At 41.9% G+C, this 25,462-nt stretch overlaps 1 protein-coding gene across 1 annotated transcript in view; it reads right to left on the bottom strand.

Moving 5' to 3' along the window:
• Positions 1-7,430: 7,430 nt before the first annotated feature.
• Positions 7,431-25,462, bottom strand: part of LOC124000116 (trimeric intracellular cation channel type B-like) — a 35,011-nt gene continuing 16,979 nt past the window's right edge. The window contains exons 2-6 of the mRNA XM_046306267.1: positions 24,130-24,286; positions 16,010-16,194; positions 13,899-13,986; positions 9,213-9,330; positions 7,431-8,520 (exon numbers count right to left, since the gene is read on the bottom strand). Of these exons, the coding sequence (XP_046162223.1) occupies positions 8,230-8,520; positions 9,213-9,330; positions 13,899-13,986; positions 16,010-16,194; positions 24,130-24,286 (839 nt within the window). The 3' untranslated portion in view covers positions 7,431-8,229. The remainder of the gene's footprint in view (positions 8,521-9,212; positions 9,331-13,898; positions 13,987-16,009; positions 16,195-24,129; positions 24,287-25,462) is intronic.

Genomic DNA, 25,462 nt, shown 5'->3' with positions numbered 1-25,462 from the left:
TCTCTCTCTCTCTCTCTCTCTCTCTCTCTCTCTCTCTCTCTCTCTCTCTCTCTCTCTGTCTGGCTCATGGTCATGCTCTCTCTCTCTATCACTCTCTCTCTCTCTCTCTCTCTCTCTCTCTCTCTCTCTCTCTCTCTCTCTCTCTCTCTCTCTCTCTCTCTCTCTCTCTCCCTCTCTCTCTCTCTCTCTCTCTCTCTCTCTCTCTCTCTCTCTCTCTCTCTCTCTCTCTCTCTCTCTCTCTCTCTCTCTCTCTCTCTCTCTCTCTCTCTCTCTCTCTCTCTCTCTCCTCTCTCTCTCTCTCTCTCTGTCTGGCTCATGGTCACACTCTCTCGTTAGTACAAATCTGACTAGAGCTTGGCAACATCAACCATGTTGGTGCTTTCAGCTCCTTTGGAGCCAAACAGAAGATGTTTTAAAAGATGGAAATATCTCTCTCTTCCCAGCTAACAATTCTAGGGAGAGAGAACGTTTTAGTAATGTTCCCCTAGTGTTTCAGTGTCCAGTTTTTCATTAGTTAGGGGAACATTCTATGTCAGCAAAAACCTTCTTTGCAGGTTTTGGTGTTAAAGTTAGGAGAACATTCCCTTCATGTCAAGTAGAACTCATCTAGATCGTAGTTACAATGTTCTCAGAATATACAACATTAATGTTCTAGATGCCTTTTGTGGGATGTTGCAAGAACGTTCATGTGTCCAGATTTCTGAGGGTTAGGAGAATATTCCGTCAACGTCCCACCAAGCGTACACAGGACATGGTTGCCATGTTCTCAGAACATAAGATACAGTGAGGCTCCAAATGTATTGGGGGCAGTGACACATTAGTTGTTTTGGTTCTGGACTCCAGCACTTTGGATTTGAAGTGATGACAGCTTTAATTTGAGGGTATTTTCATCCATAACTGGTGAACAGTTTAGAAATTACAGAACTTTTTGTACATAGCCCCCCCCATTTTAGGGAGCAAAAGTATTGGAACAAATGTTATTTTATTTTTATTTTACCTTTATTTAACTAGGCAAGTCAGATAAGAACAAATTCTTATTTTCAATGACGGCCTAGGAACAGTATGTTTATTCAAGTTGTCAAAAGCTTAATATTTGGTCCCATATTCTTAGCACGTAATGACTACATCAAGCTTGCGACTTTACAAACTTGTTGGATGCATTTGCTGTTTGTTTCAGATTATTTTGTGCCCAACAGAAATGAATGGGTATTCATTTATTGTGTCATTTTGGAGTCACTTTTTTAAAATTTCAAATAAGAACACTTCTACATTAATGTGCATGCTACCATGAATACAGATAGTCCTGAATAAATCGTGAATAATGATGAGTGAGAAAGTTACAGATGCATAAATATCATACCTCCCCAAAAATGCTAACCTCCCATGTTATTGTATTGTTGAAAGATTAGCATGTCTTATTAAGGGTATGATATTTGTGCATTTGTAACTTTCTCACTCATCATTATTCACGATTCATTCAGGATTATCCATAATCATGGTAGCATCCACATTGATGTAGAAATGTTTAGAAACATATTCTATTCTTATTTACAATTAAAAAATGATTGCACAATGACACAATGCATGTTTACTTTTGGAGCTCACCTTATTAATGTTCTAGACAAGTTTCATGGGAACGTTGGAAGAACGGTCGTCAGGCCGTCGCCTGATGGTCCCAAAGATGTATTCTCCCCCAAAAAGCAACGATTGTTTCATCATTCATCATTGGTGAATCACTGATCCATTCACAGCTCTTTGTTTGTTGGCAAGATTAGGGACACTCACACCCAAACAAACAATGCTTTTAAACATACAGGGCTTTCAATTTGTTTGACACACAATTACATTACACGTGTTCATTAATACAGTCATTATTATTCAACATGTCCTCACCTGGAATTTGAACTCCCAACTTCTTGGTTCTCAGTATTCTGATCCTTCTGCTACACCACTATGTCTGTGCCAGTTAGCAGTTCATTTGACTATTCTCTCATCATTGATTTGATTGACTTATTTCAACGATTTAAGGGCTTTCTGTACAGTTGTCTAATGTTGATGGGGCATATGAACCTGTTTTAATATTACTCCTGAATCACTATGACCAGTAATGGTTGTTCTTGAGCGTACCTTTTAACAGAGCTGCAGTTACTGCAAAGTGCATTCCCCTTATTGTTTACACCTATCCAGTTGTTTCAGATCTACACAAGTGCTTAGGGATGGGGGGTTAGGGTTAACGTCTGGACACTGGCCTAATAAGCACATGCCCTAGGGATATCCCTTATTGCAACAGTGGTTTGGGTGTTCGTCGCTGGTGACCTGAGTTTGAGTCACGTTATTCTCTCACATTCTTAGCAAAACTTGTTAATGTCATTATTTGGCAACAGTTACAACACCCCTAAATTATATTTTAAAGGGGAGCTGCACCCGCTGATTTGGCCTCATTTTTTGGGCTTGCTCCTGAAAAAATTCTGGCGGCCATGACAGAAGCTAAACCTGAGTTGAGTTGGGGGTGTGGTTTGAACTAAACAGCACTTTGAAGTAGATTTCAGTTCTGTTGAAAGGCACACTCAAGAACAACCATTGCTGATCATAGTGATTCAGTAACATTAAAACAAGGTAAAATGCCCCAACAACATTAGATCACTAAAATTGCTTGAATAAGTCAATCAAATCAATGATGAGAAAATAGTCATACTAATTGTTAATTGACACAGAAATGGTGATGTAGCAAAAAATATTAGAATGTCATGAACCAAGAGGTTGTGAGTTCAAATCCAAGGTCCTCACATGCTGAATCATAAGTACTTTAAAAACGAACATGCATAATGTAATCATGTATGTCAAAGTGTGTCAAATATGTAAGTTGAAAACAGAGTATGTTAAAAACACTGCGTATGTGTGTCTTTAAACTTGACAACAGACAAAGAGCTGTGAATGGATCAGATCAGTAGTTCACCAATCAGGGCCTTGATGGGCTCGGCAACAGTAGCAAGGCGGGATTTGTAATGAAACCATTTTTTTGGGGGGGTACACTGATTTCTGATACACATAAATGTTCCTGCAACGTGTCTAAAACATTAATATTTTACATTCTGAGAACACGACAACCATGTTCTGTGCACGATTGGTGGGAAATTGATGCAATATTCTCCGAACCCTCAGAAAACTGGACAAAGAAATTTTATTTTCAGTGTTCCAATGAAACGTGTCTAGAACATAAATATTGGATATTCTGTCAACCACATTCTCTGTAAGTTCTGTCTGACATTGAGGGAATGTTCTACTATCTTTAACAACATGCTAAATAGGTTCTCAGGATGTTTTCTTTGTTAACATACATAGAATGTTCCCCTAACTAATGGAAAACTGAACACTCAAACATCTGGGAAACATTACGGTTAACATTATAAAATCGTTCTCTCTCCCTAGAATTGTTAGCTGGGAAGCCTGTCACTTTCCACTGTAAGGCCAGAGGATAGTCAGACGACTATCAATCACACAACTGAAGGAACACACCACCAACACCATACAATAGTGTTTGCTTCAGGGGCAGTGAGAAACACAAGATAGACCATACATTTGTAATCCAAATCTTGGATGTCATATGTTGTAGTGTAGCTAATGTCCTTCACTTTTGAACCCCCCCCCCCCACCTTAGATCAAGGTTGAATAAAGACATGGAGGATGTGTGTTCGGTATTGGTGTTTGTTCGGTATTGGTGTGTGTTCGGTATTGGTGAGGTATTGGTGTGTGTTCAGTATTGGTGTGTGTTCGGTATTGGTGTGTGTTCGTTATTGGTGTGTGTTCGGTATTGGTGAGGTATTGGTGAGGTATTGGTGTGTGTTCGGTATTGGTGTGTGTTCGGTATTGGTGAGGTATTGGTGTGTGTTCGGTATTGGTGTGTGTTCGGTATTGGTGTGTGTTCGTTATTGGTGTGTGTTCGGTATTGGTGTGTGTTCGGTATTGGTGTGGGTGAGGTATTGGTGTGGTTGAGGTATTGGTGTGTGTTCGGTATTAGTGTGTGTTCGGTATTGGTGTGGGTGAGGTATTGGTGTGTGTTCGGTATTGGTGTGTGTTCGGTATTGGTGTGGGTGAGGTATTGGTGTTTGTTCGGTATTGGTGTGTGTTTGGTATTGGTGTGTGTGAGGTATTGGTGTGTGTGAGGTATTGGTGTGTGTTCGGTATTGGTGTGTGTTCGGTATTAGTGTGTGTTCGGTATTGGTGTGGGTGAGGTATTGGTGTGTGTGAGGTATTGGTGTGTGTTCGGTATTGGTGTGGGTGAGGTATTGGTGTGTGTTCGGTAATGGTGTGTGTTCGGTATTGGTGTGTGTTTGGTATTGGTGTGGGTGAGGTATTGGTGTGTGTGAGGTATTGGTGTGTGTTTGGTATTGGTGTGGGTGAGGTATTGGTGTGTGTGAGGTATTGGTGTGTGTTTGGTATTGGTGTGGGTGAGGTACTGGTGTGTGTGAGGTATTGGTGTGTGTTTGGTATTGGTGTGGGTGAGGTACTGGTGTGTGTGAGGTATTGGTGTGTGTTTGATAATGGTGTGTGTTCGGTATTGGTGTTTGTTCGGTATTGGTGTGTGTTCGGTATTGGTGTGGGTGAGGTATTGGTGTGGTTGAGGTATTGGTGTGTGTTCGGTATTAGTGTGTGTTCGGTATTGGTGTGGGTGAGGTATTGGTGTGTGTTCGGTATTGGTGTGTGTTCGGTATTGGTGTGGGTGAGGTATTGGTGTTTGTTCGGTATTGGTGTGTGTTTGGTATTGGTGTGTGTGAGGTATTGGTGTGTGTGAGGTATTGGTGTGTGTTCGGTATTGGTGTGTGTTCGGTATTAGTGTGTGTTCGGTATTGGTGTGGGTGAGGTATTGGTGTGTGTGAGGTATTGGTGTGTGTTCGGTATTGGTGTGGGTGAGGTATTGGTGTGTGTTCGGTAATGGTGTGTGTTCGTTTGGTGGTATTGGTGTGTGTTTGGTATTGGTGTGGGTGAGGTATTGGTGTGTGAGGTATTGGTGTGTGTTTGGTATTGGTGTGGGTGAGGTATTGGTGTGTGTGAGGTATTGGTGTGTGTTTGGTATTGGTGTGGGTGAGGTATTGGTGTGTGTGAGGTATTGGTGTGTGTTTGATAATGGTGTGGGTGAGGTATTGGTGTTTGTGAGGTATTGGTGTAGGTGAGGTATTGGTGTGTGTGAGGTACTTAAAAAATATATATATATTTTTGTTGTGGGTGAGGTATTGGTGTGAGTGTTCAGTATTGGTGTGTGTTCGGTATTGGTGTGTGTGGAGAAGGATGTACACAGGGTCTTTATCTGCGTCTGGCTGCACGACTGGTCGCTGGTCGTTGGTGGGAAGTGTGTGTGTGTAAGTGTGTGTGCACGTCCATACATGTGTGTCCGTGTATGTGCACTTTCATGCGTGTGTGTGTCTGCCTGCCGTGTGTGTGTGACTGAGGTCTCTTTGTTTGGTTTTGATGGACTCTGCCCGCCTTTGTTAGGGACGTGCCACTCTGTGGCTGTGCTGTGGACAGCTACCATTCCCTCTGAGGGAGAGGAGCCCCCAGCTGGCCAGCCCACCAGCACCGTCCTCTCCTCCCGTCCCGGCCAATAGCTGCCTCTCTCCTCTCCTCCTCCAGCCAGACATGGAGGGACACCCCATGCCCCCCGGTGGAAGACACCTGTACATGCACCCCTTTCTACCGTGATGATGAAATACCAAGTGGTGGGGGTGCTAGTGTGCCTCTCCAGTCTGAGGGTGCATCTGAAGCACTTTATTCCCTAAATAGTGCACTGCTTTTGACCAGAGCTCCAGGGAATACACTCTGCTGACTGTCTGTTACAGTTGTTTGGGATTTAAATGAGAATCATTCCGTGTGGATTTCCAACTGACATTAGAGGGCACATCGGTCCAGGTGGAAGGGATTAAAACACATTAGAATCTCCCTGCAACCAGCATTCTGTTGGTATGGTAACTAGCGTGCCCATTTGTCAAGCAACAGCTCGGTTGTGTATACCTGGTGCTTGGGATGTGATGTCATCATGGGTGGTGATATTGTTTTAAATGGAATTTCCAGTATTTGAATAATAGAGTGTTCATGGTCTGACTTTAACTGTGTGTGTCCTCTGGGCACTGGTCAAAAGCAGGTGCCATTTGGAACACAGACCCTCTATTTAACTGAGCAGCCATTCCAGCCTGATCTCCTCTCTCCTTTCCATTTGACAGAGAGACGACCAGACAGTCCCAATGCATAGCATGCCATGCCCTTGGCTTATTCTGGGACCCCTGCCCAGGCCTGTCGGGCCATGCCACGGTCTTTGTGTACCGGGGCTAGGCTGGGGGCAGAGCTGTTCGTCACCTGCATCATACTATAGTGTAGAGAGAGAGAGAGAGAGAGAGAGAGAGAGAGAGAGAGAGAGAGAGAGAGAGAGAATCCCTGCCTGTAAATGTTACTTTAAACTTCCCAGGGCTCAGAGTTCACCCTGAGACTCAGTACACACACAAGAGGTAGATGTTACTCTAATTAACATGTGGAGGTGGTGGCACCTCTGTGGACTTTGATCATTACAGATGGACAGATATCTGCTACAACACTCATTTACTTCTAGTCTGAAGGGATTTCAGGATTTTATTTTCCTACGCTGCTTAAAGTGGATGAAGTATCAATCACATTCTGATGCTACAATGATGCAATGTTTCACTCTTTTCATCTTAAAGGAAGAAAGGTTACGTCTGTGAGCTCCCGTTGGTTTCTGTTCTAAATCAGAGACAACATTAGGGCAATTACAAGCCATAGATAGAGACACAGATAAGGGCAGCACATTGCACAAATTGCATAATTAAAAGAATTGCACCTCTTTTCCAATTAAATATAAAGCAGACTGAGATATTGATGTATTTCTTCAGCTTAATCTGACCTTTCCTTTGTTTGCCTTGTTAAACGTGTCTTGCCCTGGACATGACCACAGCTAACAATAACAACAGCTATAGAACCTTGCCAATGATCAGAATATCATGGAGGAAATATGTGAATATTTCAAATACATTGATAACAACTGACTCCACAGAGCATGGAGGCTGTGTATCTGAAAATATAATTAATTTAACTAGGCAAGACAGTTAAGAACAAATTATTATTTACATGGACGGCCTACCCCGGCCAAAGCCAAACAACGTTTGGCCAATTGTGCGCCGCCCTATGGGACTCTCAATCACAGCCAGATGTGATACAGTCTGGATTTGAACCAGGGACTGTAGTGACACCTCTTGCACTGAGATGCAGTACCTTAGACAACTGCTCCACTCAGTAGATACGTTACTTGTATGAACTAAAAATTGATTAACTAAAAAAGGTTATAAACTAAACGGTTTATCACACAGATGTTTATAAATGTCCAAGTTTTTGTATTTCGGTTGTGATAAGAACGACAACAAGTCAGATTAAAGTGCAAGTGAACATTTACTTTTCAATGGAATTTAAAGTTCACAGAAGAGGCAGTGTTTGCAGCTGCAAAAAGCATTCCATTTAGACATTCCTGCATTCAAGTGCATTTTCTTAAGCGTAAATATAATAGAAGACCTGAGTAATAATTATATAAATTGTCATGTAAAATCTTAAAACATTTCATAGTAGGAAATGTGCGGGTACATAAAACAGAATATATTATTATTAATATACAGATAAATAGTGGCTGATCTGCACCATGGACAGTATTTTTCACCAAAACTCTGTAGAAAACAGGATCCATCATCGCAGAATTAGAAAAGGATTATAAAGCTACGTTAATGTATAATATATGAAAATCAGCACATATTCTATTGCTCTCTTTCTAGAGTGGGACAGACAGACCCAATTTGCTTCCTACTCCTCCCGCTCACCCATAACCGTTCCATATTTGAAGATCTGAAGGTTCTGGATAGGTATACAATGAACCTAAGCAGTGTAGTGAAGCTTCTACCATATTGCTTCCACCTTACAGATCTACAAACATCAAAGGGTTAGGACAAAAAAAGGCGTGGTAGCAAATTGGGACCTATCACAGGATGACAGTGCCACAGGACACAGAGAATAGATTGTCCTAGCCAGGATAAGAAGGGCCGTACAGAATATAAATATCATTTATAGAATGGACAGCCCCATTAAGTGCACCCATGGCTTTACCAGTGAAATTGCAGTGTGCTAAACAACTGTCCGTTCTATAGATTCTATTTCTATACAGTACAATGCAGTATAAGGACTCTAGTCACTCTTCTTGCAGCTCTCTGTCTCAGTGCTCTCCGACTGCACTTTGTCCTTCTTTGGTGAGCCCTTTCCCCTGTTGTGTGCTGCAGTCATGGACGAGGACCCTGGGGCCTTGGAGGTCTCAGGGACCGCTGCTCTGTTCAAACTCTCACCAGTGCCCTTCTTCACTACAGAGGTCTTGATCTCAGAGGTGAAGGATGGCGACGGCCCGGCAAAGAACGTGCGGTGCACAACAGACTCGATGGGAGCGAAGGGCGAAGAGGAGGAGCCGGTCAGAGTCATACTTGTCTGGGGGGGGAAAACGAATAGATGGAAGGATTTAAAGAGATGGAGAGACAGGATGGAGTGATGAGAATGACTACAACAGTGACTAATAAAGAAGTAGACACGATTTATCGTATGATTTATCAGATTAAATGTAACTCTAATCGAACAGTTGGGCGAGTTCTGAGAACCTGTGATTAGATTTGCAAGATGTCAAGCGCAGGAGACATCACTCATTGTGAGAGGATGGAGGAGGAATGATGCAACGAGAAGAAAATGATGCAAAATTCTCCTGCTAGAGGCAATACAAGACTAGAGTTGAGTCATAACTAAATATAAGTATAAGATAGGTCATTCAAATAACATGGACTGGATGTTGTGAGACAGTCAACATGGAGAAAGAATGTTTTTGATTGCCATAAACATTATGTATTGGGAGGATTCCCAGATCAAGATTGAAGCCATTTCTGGACTAAAAAGTTGTTGAGATTTTCCATTGAGCATGCTTTTTGGTCCAGGTGTAGGCTTTATCTATCTTGATCCCAGATCTGATTGTGCCACAATGACCATAGGACTTGGCTATATAGCACAAACAGATCTGGGACTACGCTTGATCTGGGTCCAGGAAACTGGCCCTATGTCTTTGTAGAGGCCCTGCCCTGTGAGTGTTAGGGTTGAGGGATAGGGCTAGGGTTAGGATCAGGTTAGTGACTGACTTTGTTGACAACAGTGAAGACGGTGTAGAGCAGCATGAGGTGGTGCTTCTGGATGGCCAGGTACTGGGTCTGCTGCAGGGCGAACAGCACTGCTCCTATCAGGGTGATCTTAGTAGGGCTGCACACAGTCAGAGGTCAGTCAGGTCAGTAACTTCATCATTATGGCTATGAACAGATCTCGCTCTCTTTTTTCATTCATTTTATTTCACCTTTATTTAACCAGGTAGGCCAGTTGAGAACAAGTTCTCATTTACAACTGCGACCTGGCCAAGATAAAGCAAAGCAGTGTGACAAAAACAACACAGAGTTACACATGGGATCAACAAACATACAGTCAATAACACAATAGAAAAATCTGTATACAGTGTGTGCAGATGAAATAAGGAGGTAAGGCAATAAATAGACTAATAGTGGCAAAGTAATTACAATTTAGCAGTTTACACTGGAGTGACATATGTGCAGACGACGATGTCCAAGTAGAAATACTGGTGTGCAAAAGAGCAGGGAAAAAAATGGGGATGAGGTAGGTAGTTGGTTTGAAGGAGCTAATTACAGATGGGCTGTGTACAGCTGCAGTGATCGGTAAGCTGCTCTGACAGCTGACGCTTAAAGTTAGTGAAGGAGATATAAGTCTATATAAGTTTTTGCCATTCGTTCCAGTCATTGACAGCAGAGAACTGGAAGGAAAGGCGGCCAAAGCAGGTGTTGGCTTTGAGGAAGACCAGTGAAATATACCTGATGGAGCGCGTGCTACGGGTGGGTTTCGCTATGGAGACCAGTGAGCTGAGATATTTACCTAGCAAAGACTTATAGATGACCTGGAGCCAGTGGGTTTGGTGACACATATGTAGCGAGGAAAGGCCAACGAAAGCATACAGGTCGCAGTGTTGGGCAGTATATGGGGCTTTGGTGACAAAACAGATGGCACTGTGATAGACTGCATCCAATTTGCTGAGTAGAGTGTTGGAGGCTATTTTGTAAATGACATCGCCGAAGTCAAGGATCGGTAGGATAGTCAGTTTTACGAGGGTATGTTTGGCAGCATGAGTGAAGGAGGCTTTGTTGTGAAATAGGAAGCCGATTCTAGATTTAACTTTGGATTGGAGATGCTTCTCCAGGTTCATTTCTCTGTAGGTAATGGCTTTGTTATGGAAAGTTTGGGAATCGCTTCCTTTTAGGTGTTTGTAGAATTAAACGGCTCTTTTCTAGATTTGGATAATTAGCGATTTTGGCCAAATTCTTCTCTGCATGCATTCTTTGGTGGGTAACTGATTCAAGTATTTTTTGCCAGATCCTAATTGGTATGTCGAATTTTATGTTCCTTTGAATGGCATAGAAGGCCCTTCTTGCCTTGTCTACTCAACTCATTTACAGCTTTGTGGATGTTACCTGTGGCGCTGATGTTTAGGCCAAGGTATATATAGTTGTTTGTGTGCTCTAGGGCAACGGTGTCTAGATGGAATTTGTATTCGTGGTCCTGGTAACAGGACCTTTTTTTGGAACGCGATTATTTTTGTCTTACTGAGATTAACTGTCAGGCCCAGGTCTGACAGAATCTGTGCAGAAGATCTAGGTGTTGCAGTAGGCCCTCCTTGGTTGTGGACAAGGAGGGCCTCTCTCTCTCTTTCTCTCTCTCCCATGAGAATAAAGACATGCCTTATCATTCATCACAGCAGTTTTAGAGGTCAACGTCTACATACTCAGCCAGCCAGTAACCGATGTGTCACTCAGTGAATCTCCAACTACATAATTTGGTTTCTGTGTACAACATTACACAGACCTAGCCTGGTCTCAGATCAGTTTGTGCTGTAAAGCCTACATCAGAGGTATCAAACTCATTCCACCGGGGGGCTGAGTGTCTGCAGGTTTTTCTTTTTTTCTTTCAATTAAGATCTAGACAACCAGGTAAGGGGGGTTCCTTAGTAATTAATGACCTTAATTCATCAATCAAGTACAAGGGAGGAGCGAAAACCCGCAGACACTCGACCCTCCATGGAATGAGTTTGACACGTCATTGTAGCAACAGTCATCAAAATTGTCAATTGGTCTTTTTAAACAATTGTAATAAACGCAACAGTTGGACAATGGATAAAGATACTCCAAACCTTCTAATGAGTCCAGGATTTTGTTTGAATTCAGATATTCAAATTATTGTCAAATGTATTATTTTATTTATTTAGATTGCACTCATATATACATTTTGTAATGTTATGAGGTATTTTGTGTTAAAATAAAGAAAATTATATGTGCTTCATTTGCATAAACACCCCGGTGTATTTGCATATTTGCACACATTAACGTAAAGGGGTGGGGCGTGGCTGAATCCACCAAAACCTTGCTCTATCTAGGGGCCTAGGCCTTCATGCAATCACCTGTGCTGTATAGACTGTGTCATGAATTACTGTTGTTGTCACGTTCTGCTGCATAATTCAACAAGGAGTGTCAACAGCCGGATGCCCTCAGATTAAAAATCAACATGCTTGGCTCTAGATTACACTTATCAACATGTATACAGACTTTCTAAAGTTTGCGAGATCAGACATAACATCACTACAGTCTGAATGTTCATTTTCGGGAAGTAGCTTTCATTTCAAGGCATTTCATTGGTAATCATTTCAAGTATATTAAATTATTACTTTTTTCAAATCCACAAAAAATAACACCCATAAAAATAAAGTTATCTTTCTTCTCATGTAAGTGTTGAGACGATGCGTTAAATCCCGACTAAGCTTTATCGTTCTTATAGAGGCAACGGAAAGACAATGTATTCCATTGAGTCCATTTCAGCCATTACTGGGATGTGTTTGACAGGTCATTACAAATCTTTACGTAGTCGTAAAGTTAACGGGGGGAAAAAAGACAGAAGTATGAAAGAGTAGCAGGAGTAAAATGAATGCAATGAATCCAGCGAGATTTAAATGACAAGTGGATTTTGCACAGGAAATAGATGGCTGAAAAAAGACAGATCCTCAGGAGGGCGGGTCATGCGCGTTGCTAGTCCTTGTCATGCCGAACATAGGAGTTAGCTATAAACAACACAAACAGACGTGGGACCAGACTAACACAGACACTCAACACATTATTCTATCCTCCTTCTAACTGATCCTACAGTACGAGGCCTCAGAGAAGAGGGGACATACTAACTGATCCTACAGTACAAGGCCTCAGAGAGGAGGGGACATACTAACTGATCCTACAGTACGAGGCCTCAGAGAAGAGGGGACATACTAACTGATCCTACAGTACGAGGCCTCAGAGAGGAGGGGACATACTAACTGATCCTACAGTACGAGGCCTCAGAGAGGAGGGGACATACTAACTGATCCTACAGTACGAGGCCTCAGTGAAGAGGGGACATACTAACTGATCCTACAGTACGAGGCCTCAGAGAGGAGGGGACATACTAACTGATCCTACAGTACGAGGCCTCAGAGAGGAGGGGACATACTAACTGATCCTACAGTACGAGGCCTCAGAGAGGAGGGGACATACTAACTGATCCTACAGTACGAGGCTTCAGAGAGGAGGGGACATACTAACTGATCCTACAGTACGAGGCCTCAGAGAGGAGGGGACATACTAACTGATCCTACAGTACGAGGCCTCAGAGAGGAGGGGACATACTAACTGATCCTACAGTACGAGGCCTCAGAGAGGAGGGGACATACTAACTGATCCTACAGTACGAGGCCTCAGAGAGGAGGGGACATACTAACTGATCCTACAGTACGAGGCCTCAGAGAGGAGGGGACATACTAACTGATCCTACAGTACGAGGCCTCAGAGAGGAGGGGACATACTAACTGATCCTACAGTACGAGGCCTCAGAGAGGAGGGGACATACTAACTGATCCTACAGTACGAGGCTTCAGAGAGGAGGGGACATACTAACTGATCCTACAGTACGAGGCCTCAGAGAGGAGGGGACATACTAACTGATCCTACAGTACGAGGCCTCAGAGAGGAGGGGACATACTAACTGATCCTACAGTACGAGGCCTCAGAGAGGAGGGGACATACTAACTGATCCTACAGTACGAGGCCTCAGAGAGGAGGGGACATACTAACTGATCCTACAGTACGAGGCCTCAGAGAGGAGGGGACATACTAACTGATCCTACAGTACGAGGCCTCAGAGAGGAGGGGACATACTAACTGATCCTACAGTACGAGGCTTCAGAGAGGAGGGGACAGGTACAACATCTAAGTTGTGAGTTGCTACCTGGTTGATCCTGCCAGTAGCATATGCTTGTCTCAAAGATTAAGCCATGCAAGTCTAAGTACACACGGCCGGTACAGTGGATCATTAAATGAGCCATTCGCCGTTTCACTGTACCGGCCGTGTGGGGACTTAGACCTTGCAGGCTTAATCTTTGAGACCTCAGAGAGGAGGGGACATATGCTGATCCTGAACGCCTCAGAGATCTGATCCTACAGAACGAGGCCTCAGAGAGGAGGGGACATACTAACTGATCCTACAGAACGAGGCCTCAGAGAGGAGGGGACATACTAACTGATCCTACAGAACGAGGCCTCAGAGAGGAGGGGACATACTAACTGATCCTACAGAACGAGGCCTCAGAGAGGAGGGGACATACTAACTGATCCTATAGTTCAAGCCCTGGGAGAGCAGGGGAATTACTAACTGATCCTACAGTACGAGCTCTGGGAGAGGAGGGGACTTACTAGGTCATCTTGAGAAGCTCATTGGTTTCTGGCTTCCAGACTCCTCTGACCAGCTGTTCAAAATTACTGATCAGACCTCCTCCAGCACCTGAAGAGAAAGAGATACGACCCTGCGTCATTGTCCTGGACTGGTAGAACATCTTTATAGAACCGTTTGTGCTGTCTGGCTCCTATGGTCTGTTTGGCATAAGAAGGAGTTTGCTATAAAGCACAAACAGATCTGAAACCAGGCTAGTAGCTGAATAGCCTTAATGTCTAATAACAACTCAACAAAGTCAAATCAGATAGCTCTATTTCTTTGTGATGTGTAAGGGCTGCTTGCTATTCAAAGCACAGGTCTGAACAGCGAAACTATAATCTTCAGGATCACAATTAGTGTCAATGCAACCTCATGTTATTTAGAAGCATTCGTACGGACCAAAAGGTCAGGACTAATAACCAAAATAGTAATGAGTTTAATTTCCATTACATTCCTGAAACTTGTCTTGTTGATTACCAACAGCCCCCCCCCCTCCAAATTGATTTATAACCAATTTATATTAAATGTGTGAGAGAGAGTTTATATATCTGCGTGTGTGTACTAGATCTGGCCATATCTTCCACATGCTTGTACACGCACAGTTCTACCGGTGATGTAGTGGTAAAAAATAAATAGGTGGGTAAACTCTGACTGTTGGTCGCAGTGAAAGAGGTAACGCTGCCTATACTTTCAATGCATTTTCCTGCAAAAGGTGGATAAACTGTATTTACTCTGAACTACACCACTGTGTAGTGGTTCCCTAGCATGGCGGCCAGAGGTTCACAGAATCAAATCAAATTGTATTTGTCACTTGTTCAACAACAGGTATAGGTAGACCTTACAGTGAAATGCTTACTTACAAGCCCTTAATCTGTATGGTTGTGTGCATTGCATTCACAGCATATACACAAAAGTATATGGACACCTGCTTGTCGAACATCTCATTCCAAAATCATGTTGGCCGATTAGGTCTGGCCCGCAGTCGGCGTTACAATTCATCCCAAAGGTGTTCGTGGGGTTGAGGTCAGGGCTCTGTGCAGGCCAGTCAAGTTCTTCACACCGATATTGACAAACCATTTCTGTATGGACCTCGCATTGTGCACTGGGGAATTATTATACTGAAACAGGAAGGGGCCTTCCCCAAACTGTTGGTAGCAAAGTTGGAAGCACAGAATCGTCTAGAATGTCATTGTATGCTTTAGAGTTAAGATTTCCCTTCACTGGAACTAAGGGGCATAGCTCGAACCATGAAAAACAGCCCCAGACCGTTATTCCTTCTCCACCAAACTTTACAGTTGACACTATGCATTCGGGCAGGTTGTACATCCACCAAACCCAGATCCCTCCGTCGGACTGCCAGATGGTGAAGCGTGATTCATCACATCTCGAGAATCCAATGGCAGCGAGCGTTACACCACTCCAGCCGACACTTGGCATTGCGCATGGTGAACTTAGGCTTGTGTGCAGCTGCTCGGCCATGTAAATCCATTTCATGAAGCTCCCGATGAACAGTTCTTGTGCTGACGTTGCTTCCAGAGGCAGTTCGGAACTCGGTAGTGAGTGATGCAACCAAGGACAGACGATTTTTATTCGCTACGCACTTCAGCACTCTGTGGTCTCATTCTGTGAGCTTGTGTGGCCTACCACTTCGAGGCTGAGCCATTGTTGCTCCTAGACGTTTCCACTTCACAATAACAGCACTTACAGTTGACCGGGGCAGATCTAGCAGGGCAGAAATTTGACGAACTGACTTGTTGGAAAGGTGGCATTCTATGACGGTGCCACATTGAAAGTCACTGAAAGTCCATTCTACTACCAATTTTTGTCTATAAAGATTCCATGACTGTGTGCTCGATTTTATTCACCTGTCAGCAACGGGTGTGGCTGAAATAGCCTAATCCAATAACTTGAAGGGGTGTCCACATACTTTTGGCCCTGTCATGTACTTGTCAGTATACAATAAACAAAGGTACTTACCTTAAAAACAAATTATACTACACCATGAAGAGAGAATTGTCTGTGTGTATATATATATATATATATATATATATATATATATATACAGTATATATTAAAAAAGTGATATACCTACCTTTAGCCCATCCTATAGCGATCATCACCAGCAGTCCATCCTTGTACTTGCTGTGTGCCTCAGCCACGCCCCCCAGGACTTTCCATGTGCGGGTCACCTCCTTCATGCCCGTCAGCACCAGACGCACAGGGAAGAGGGCAGTACAGGAGTACACCATGTCCTGGGGGCAGTAGAATACCAGGTACCTAGAATATAAGACACATAGACTTCATTTTCCCCCCCAATGTTGTTATGAATATCACGATCAACAACAGAATAAACACATTTTGAATTACATTCATTCTAATGACATTTCTCAACACCTAATGTCAAGCAAATTACACTCACTGGAGTATCTGACATAGGCTTTGAAAAATCTGGCTACCAGTCAATAGGCTACCAGTCAATAGGCTACCAGTCAACAGGCTACCAGTCAATAGGCTACCAGTCAACAGGCTACCAGTCAATAGGCTATCAGTCAACAGGCTACCAGTCAATAGGCTATCAGTCAACAGGCTACCAGTCAACAGGCTACCAGTCAATAGGCTACCAGTCAACAGGCTACCAGTCAATAGGCTATCAGTCAACAGGCTACCAGTCAATAGGCTATCAGTCAACAGGCTACCAGTCAACAGGCTACCAGTCAACAGGCTACCAGTCAACAGGCTACCAGTCAATAGGCTACCAGTCAACAGGCTACCAGTCAATAGGCTATCAGTCAACAGGCTACCAGTCAACAGGCTACCAGTCAACAGGCTATCAGTCAATAGGCTACCAGTCAACAGGCTACCAGTCAACAGGCTACCAGTCAACAGGCTACCAGTCAATAGGCTATCAGTCAACAGGCTACCAGTCAATAGGCTATCAGTCAACAGGCTACCAGTCAACAGGCTATCAGTCAACAGGCTACCAGTCAACAGGCTACCAGTCAATAGGCTACCAGTCAACAGGCTACCAGTCAATAGGCTATCAGTCAACAGGCTACCAGTCAACAGGCTACCAGTCAATAGGCTACCAGTCAATAGGCTATCAGTCAACAGGCTACCAGTCAACAGGCTACCAGTCAACAGGCTACCAGTCAATAGGCTACCAGTCAATAGGCTATCAGTCAACAGGCTACCAGTCAATAGGCTACCAGTGCGGCAAGTGGTGCTGGCTGCTGGTAAGCTTTCTTGACTTAATACATTTTTGCCAACACATGGCTAACCTTTGTTTACCAGCTAAACAGCTGCTCTTAATGAAAATGCCTATAAACTTGAAAGGTAACTCCTATGTTAGAGTTTATCCTTCCTTTCAAATTATGCTGAACAAAAATATAAAACGCAACATCCTATGTTTCATGAGTTGAAATAAAAATAATTCTGACAAAAAGCTTATTTCTCTCAAATGTATTTATTTTACTCGGCAAGTCAGTTAAAGAACTAATTCTTATTTTCAATGACGGCCTAGGAACAGTGGGTTAACTGCCTTGTTCAGGGGCAGAACGACAGATTTTTGCCTTGGCAGCTCGGGATTCGATCGATCAACCTTTCGGTTACTGGCCCAATGTTCTAACCACTAGGCTACCTGTTAGTGAGCATTTATCCTTTTCCAATATAATCAATCCACCTGACAGATATGGCATATAAAGAAGCTGATTAAACACCATGATCATTACACCGGTGCACCGTCTGCTGGGGACAATAAAAGGCCACTTTAAAATGTGCAGTTGTGTCACACAACACCACAGATGTCTCCAGTTGAGGGAGCGTGCGATTTGCATGCTGACTGCAGGAATGTCCACCAGAGCTGTTGCCAGAGAATTGAATGTTAATTTCTCTACCACGCCAGCCCAGGACCTCCACATCCGGCTTCTTCACCTGCTGGACCCCTGCCCAGTCATGTGAAATCCATAGATTAGGGCCTATTTAATGTATTTATATTGACTGATTTCCTTAAATGAACTGTAACTCGGTAAAATCTTTGAAACTGTTGCATGTTGCGTTTATATTTTTGAAGGGGTAAAAACAATTAAATAATATCTACTGTCTCTATTTATTTGAAAATGTTGATTACTTCCCCTTGCCCTTATCATTCCCCTGATGATAAGACAAGACATGTGACAAGCGTTTTTCTAACATATGATGTGACCCCCTTGGTCGCCGGGCGGGGGGGGTCGCCGTGCGGGGGTCGCCGGGCGGGGGGGTCGCCGGGCGGTCGCCGGGCGGGGGGGCACCGGGCAAGAATATATACAGTCAGGAAGTAGAAAACTGAATAAATACAATATTCACGTCCCACTGGAGAACAAATCAATCCTTCAATGCCTGACAAATACTGCACAGTTGACAAAGTTACAGTTTTTATTAAAAAAAGTTAGTTTTTATTTTTAAAAAAGCAAACACTGATGATTCTGTTTTGGGTTTTCTATGATGTGCATTTCCTGGCTTGAGCTTGTGTGTTGATATGATACAGTGATTCATCGTCTCAGCCTGGAGCATGGCTAATGGCTGAGTAACTGGCTTATTGTCCATTCCTCTGTGTGGTCATTTACCCGCTCATTTGTATATTCTGTCACACTAGCGCATAGTCACAATCATCCAATGTGGGTGCTATCTAAATCAGAGGAGGTTGGTGGGAGGAGCTATAGGAGGACAGGCTTATTGTAATGGCTAGAATGGAAAGGTTTCAAACACATCAAACAAATGGATGCCACATGTTTGACTCCATTCCATTAATTCCATTCCAGCCATTACGATGAGCCCGTCCTCAAATAGCTCCACCCACCAGCCTCCACTGATCAAAACATCCCTAATATGGCTACTACTTAGTTGTATTTTAGTAGGGATCCCCATTAGCTGCTCTCAAGGCAGAAGCCACTCTTCCATTATACTTATACAGTATAATGCAAAAGGTAACCAGAACCTGACAAACACAGGTTCTTAAATATCCATATCTAAATTAAATATTGGATTGAGACAAAATAAACAATCTGTGTCTAAATTATATATTGGATTGAGACAAAGTAAACAAACAATCTTGTTCAACAGTCAGTAAGATACTCTATAAAAAAATACTGGCAGAAACTCAAACAGGAAGTATCCATGCTAAGGTCTGTTCAACGTTGGTCTGACCAATCGGAATGCATGCTTCAAGATAGTTTTGATCACGCGTACTGGGATACGTTCCGGGTTGCCTCTGAGAATAACCTTTGATGTATACACGGACACGGTGACTGAGTTTATCAGGAAGTGTTTAGGGGATGTTGTTCCCACTGAGACTTTTAAAACCTACCAAAACCAAGAAATGTGGATAGAGGTGATAGAGCAACGACCCTGGAATAAAAAAACATAATGTGTAGGGTAGAGAGGGGGTTGGTTTTACAGGTTTACTCGCTCTGGATTGTCAGTAATGCATGTGTTCTTGGCTGTTGTGCCGTGGTTGTGTCAGAATCGATTGTGAGTTGAACTTGAGTATGCCTTCCCATAAGGGAGACCCCGGGGTTGGCTTGCGTTCGGCTCTGGCACAGCCATGGCACGACACAACAGGATATAATGTGATGCCTAAGACAAATTTTGACTTGCAGTCATTAGCGGCTGTTTGAATCTATGTTCCCTTTTTTTTGTCAGAATACAACAGGATATAATGAGGACTACATTAAATATGTCTTGCATGTAATGGACCATTTTTTTTTTAAAGGGACTGGTCTTGTGATATATTTAGGTTGTTTTCTCTTCTTTTTTTCATATATTTACATTTTTTTATGAACAATTGCATCCAATGAACTGAGCAGGCTGGGCTGACATGCTTATAGCCTTGCTACAACTTTCAAATATGAGCAGGCATGTATAAGATTGTACTCATTCAAGAACGATCAAGTGTAATGTATTCCAAAAATAAAGTGAATTGGATGGAAAATGGGAAAAAAATTCACAACATTTTCCTTGAATCTTCAACACAGAAATTCTACCAAAAATAATTTACAGAAACGTTACAAATGATGGAGTTATCCATGATTCACCAAATTATATTTTGAACGAGGAAGCAAAATATTTTAAGCATATATTTTCTTTTCAGTCTCTTCCATTTCCACTGATTGATGTTAACTGTAAGGATTTATTTCCTAATAATAATAATAATAATGTAAAATTAACACATTTACAGAAAGACTGGTGTGAAAGTCAACTTACAGATGAGGAACTTTGAGGCAATAAAATCTTTTCAGTCTGGAAAAAAAACAGGGCTTGATGATATACCAGTAGAGGTAGAGTTGAAGTCAGAAGTTTACATACACATAGGTTAGAGTCATTAAAACTTGTTTTTCAACCACTACACACATTTCTGTTAACAAACTATAGTTTTAGCCAGTCGGTTAAGACATCTACTTTGTGTATGACACAAATCATTTTTCCAACAATTGTTTACAGACAGATCTTTTCACTTATAATTCACTGTATCACAATTCCAGTGGGTCAGAAGTTTACATACACTAAGTTGACTGTGCCTTTAAACAGCTTAGAAAATTCCAGAAAAGGATGTCATGGCTTTAGAAGCTTCTGATAAATGATGTCAATTAGCCTGAGTCAATTGGAGGTGTACCTGTGGATGTATGTCAAGGCCAATCTTCAAACTCAAAGCCTCTTTGCTTGACATCATGGGAAAATAAAAAAAAATCGCCCAAGACCTCAGAAAAGGCTACCCAAAACATTTGACCCAAGTTAAACAATTTAAACCTCTGACACACTGAGAATGTGAAAACTGAAATAAAACTGAAATAAATCATTCTCTCTCCTATTATTCTGACATATCACATTCTTAAAATAAAGTGGTGATCCTAACTGACCGAAGACAGGGAATTTTTACTAGGATTAAATGTCAGGAATTGTGAAAAACTGAGTTTAAATGAATTTGGCGAAGGTGTAATGTAAACTTCCAACTTCAACTCTATGTAAATGTGATATTTCAGTTTATTTAAAAAAATGTATTAGCAAAAACTTTTTGGTTTCTGTCATTATGGGGTAATGTGTGTAGATTGATGAGGGGATTTAAAAAAAAAATCAATTTTAGAATAAGACTGGAACCTAACAAAATGTAGGAAAAGTAAGGGGGTCTGAATATTTTCCGAAGACACTTTATATATTGTACTCTAATCAATGCAATCCTATTCAACTATTGCTCTACATATACTATTCTATCCTACGTATTCTACAGATATACCTACTCATTCAAGGGTTTTTCTTTGGCTTTACTACTTTCTACATTGTAGAATAATAGTGAAGACATCAAAACTATGAAACAACACATATGGAGTCATATAGGAACCAAAAAAAGTGTTAAACAAATCTAAATACATTTTATATTTGAGATTCTTAACATAACCACCATTTGCCTTGATGACAGCTTTGCACACTCTTGGTATTCTCTCAACCAGCTTCACCTGCAATGCTTTTTCAAACAGTCTTGAAGGAGTTCCCACATATGTTGAGCACTTGTTGGCTGCTTTTCCTTCACTCTGCGGTCCAACTCATCCCAAACCATCTCAATTGGGTTGAGGTCAGGTGATTGTGGAGACCAGGTCATCTGATGCAGCACTCATCACTCTCCTTCTTGGTCAAATAGCCCTTACACAGCCTGGAGGTGTGTTTTGGGTCATTGTCCTGTTGAAAAACAAATTATAGTCCCACTAAGCCCAAACTAGATGGGATGAGGTATCACTGCAGAATTCTGTGGTAGCCATGCTGGTTAAATGTGCCTTGAATTCTAAATAAATCACATACAGTGTCACCAGCAAAGCACCCCCACACCATACCACCATCTCCTCCATGCTTCATGGTGGGAAATACACATGCAGAGATCATCCATTCAACCATACCGCATCTCACAAAGACACGGCGGTTGGAACCAAAAATCTCCAATTTGGACTCCTGACCAAAGGACATATTTCCCCCGGTCTAATGTCCAATGCTCATGTTTCTTGGCCCAAGCAAGTCTCTTCTTCTTATTAGTGTCCTTAAGTCATTGTTTCTTTGCAGCAATTTGACCACGAAGGCCTGATTCACACAGTGTCCTCTGAACAGTTGATGTTGAGATGTGTCTATTACTTGAACTCAGTGAAGCATTTATCTGGGCTGTAATTTCTGAGGCTGGTAACTCTAATGAACTTATCCTCTGCAGCAGAGGTAACTCTGGGTCATCCATTCCTGTGGCGGTCCTCATGAGAGTCAGTTTAATCATAGTGCTTGATAGTTTTTGTGACTGCACTTGAAGAAACTTTCAAAGTTCTTGAAATTTTCCGGATTGACTGACCTTCATGTCTTAATGTAATAAATGGACTGTTGTTTCTCTTTGCTTATTTGAGCTGTTCTTGCCATAATATGAACTTGGTCTTTTACCAAATAGGGCTATCTTCTGAGTACCACCCCTACCTAGTCACAACACAATTGATTTGCTCAAACGCATTAAGAAAGAAAGAAATTACACAAATGAACTTTTAAGAAGGCACCTGTTAATTGAAATGCATTCCAGGTGACTACCTCATGAAGCTGCCAAGAGTGTGCAAAGCTGTCATAAAGGCAAACGGTGGCTATTTGAAGAATCTCAAATATAAAATATACTTTGATTTGTTTAACACTTTGTTTACTATATGATTCCATGTGTTATTTCACAGTTTTGATGTCTTCACTATTATTCTACAATGTAGAAAATAGTAAAATAAAGAAAACCCCTTTAATGAGTAGGTGTTCTACAACTTGTGACTGGTATTGTATACTAAATATTATTATAATATATTATTATTATTATTATTATTCTACCCACATACTGTCCATAATCCTTATATATATATATATATATATATATATATATATATATATATATATATATATATATATATATATATATATATATATATATATATATATATTTATTCTCTGGACTCCGACATTGGTCACCCTAATATTTACATATTTCTTAATTCCATTCTTTTACTTTTAGATCTGTGTGTATTGTGGTGAATTGTTAGATATTACTGCCCTGCTGGAGCTAGAAACACAAGCATTTCACTACACCTACAATAACATAACATGTGTATGTGACCATTAGCTTTTGATTTGATTTGAAATACATGTTGGCTTTCAGCCCAGCAGAGGGCACTAAAACACTATGGTATTGAAGAGGAAGCATGGTGGATGTTTTTTAATCAAGGAGCTTAATGGATCCTCTATTTTTCCATCACACACCAGTTGCTCTGATACATCCCCCCCACATCCTCCCAACAACAGCATTTCTCTATCTGCTGTTTACTGCAGTGTTATAGTGTATCCGGAATGTGGGAGCCTTATCACTGGTGTAAGGGTGGCAGGTAGCCTAGTGGTTAGAGCGTTGGGCCAGTAACCGAAAGGTTGTTAGATTGAATCCCCGAGCTGACAAGGTAAATATCTGTCATTCTGCCCCTGAAGAAGGCAGTTAACCCACTGTTCCTAGGCCGTCATTGTAAATAAGAATTTGTTCTTAACTGACTTGCCATAAAAAGTACTTAAGTAAAAGTCCTACTTATGTAGTTTTGGGGGGTATCTGTACTTTAATATTCATATTTCTTCCAACTTTTACTTTACTACATTTCATAAAGAAATAATGTACTCTTTACTCCACACATTTTTCCTGACACCCAAATGTACAAATGTACTTATATTTTGATAGGAACATGGTCCAATTCACGCATTTATGAATAGAACATCCCTGGTCATCCTCTGCCTCTGATCTGGTGCTCACTAAACACAAATGCTTTGTTTGTAACTTATGTCTGAGTGTTGGAGTGTGCCCCTGGTTATCTGTACAAAAAAATAATAATAACATTTAATTGTGCCATCTGGTTTGCTTAATATAAGGCATTTTGAAACTGAAGTATATTTAAAACCAAATGCTTTTACACTTTTACTCAAGGAGTATTTTACTTGAGTCATTTTCTATTAAAAGGCATCTTTACTTTTATTCAAGTATGACAATTGAGTACTTTTTCCACCACTGAGCCTCATAGGGAATCTACGGTACAGTGGTTTTCAGGGTCCACAGACAGTATTCTACTGGTCAAATATCTTTACCATATGTAATCCTGTGAACCCTCCTCTCTCTCTCTCTCTCTCTCTCTCCCTCCCCCCTTCTCTCACCAGATGACAGAGGCCATGAGGACGTTGATGCTGTTGGACAGAGGGGCTATGGGGGCCTCAGCCATCATGAGACCAGAGAGAATTCCCCCTCCGAAGCAGTAGAGCATAGAACTGAACCAGCAGGCAAACGGGCTCCTCCTCGCCACCTCCAGGGCTCCTGTAACCCAGTCACCAGCAGAGGTTAGTGTAGTTCATCTAAAAGTAAAGTCAAATAACTAAAAAAGTACAACATAACATCAAACACCATGTGAAGGATGATGAGAAACACTGGAGGTGCTTAGAAAAAAAGCCTGACCGTAATCTATTAGCAGAGACTTCCATCATCATTCTCCTAATCATCATCATCACCATCATACATGTTGAAGTCATCAGCTATTGATAGACTTTCTCTCTCATCAGCATCCTAACCTTATTTTGGAACAATGTGACAGCTGCTGACCTGATGTAAAAGGCTGCAATAGGTCTCTGTAAAGCACTTTGAGACAGCTGCTGACCTGATGTAAAAGGCTGCAATAGGTCTCTGTAAAGCACTTTGAGACAGCTGCTGACCTGATGTAAAAGGCTGCAATAGGTCTCTGTAAAGCACTTTGAGACAGCTGCTGGCCTGATGTAAAAGGCTGCAATAGGTCTCTGTAAAGCCCTTTGAGACAGCTGCTGACCTGATGTAAAAGGCTGCAATAGGTCTCTGTAAAGCACTTTGAGACAGCTGCTGGCCTGATGTAAAAGGCTGCAATAGGTCTCTGTAAAGCACTTTGAGACAGCTGCTGACCTGATGTAAAAGGCTGCAATAGGTCTCTGTAAAGCACTTTGAGACAGCTGCTGACCTGATGTAATAGGCTGCAATAGGTCTCTGTAAAGCCCTTTGAGACAGCTGCTGACCTGATGTAAAAGGCTACATTTGATTGATTGATTAATTAGAACAAGTCTACAATTATATAGAACAAGAAGTGTATAGTGTGTTCTTGTTTAATGCTCTCTTATTGTCAGTTCTAGCAAACACGTTGCTGTAAAACTGCAGAGGAGCTAAAGCACAGCAGAGCAATATGTTCATAGTGAGAGGAGAGATTACAGTGGAGGAGTTTCACATTATAGGAGCGTCACAGTTTGAGGAAGGTCCTTTCAGACTTCCAGGGCTGTTAAACATTCATGAACAGTTTGAGGAAGGTCCTTTCAGACTCCCGGGGCTGTTAAACATTCATGAACAGTTTGAGGAAGGTCCGTTCAGACTTCCAGGGCTGTTAAACATTCATGAACAGTTTGAGGAAGGTCCGTTCAGACTTCCAGGGCTGTTAAACATTCATGAACAGTTTGAGGAAGGTCCTTTCAGACTCCC

This window comes from Oncorhynchus gorbuscha, linkage group LG16 (genome assembly GCF_021184085.1).
Source record: "Oncorhynchus gorbuscha isolate QuinsamMale2020 ecotype Even-year linkage group LG16, OgorEven_v1.0, whole genome shotgun sequence".
NCBI classification, from domain to species: domain Eukaryota; kingdom Metazoa; phylum Chordata; class Actinopteri; order Salmoniformes; family Salmonidae; genus Oncorhynchus; species Oncorhynchus gorbuscha.
Note: the sequence above shows the minus strand (reverse complement) of the source record. Positions and strands in the feature narration are given on the sequence as shown.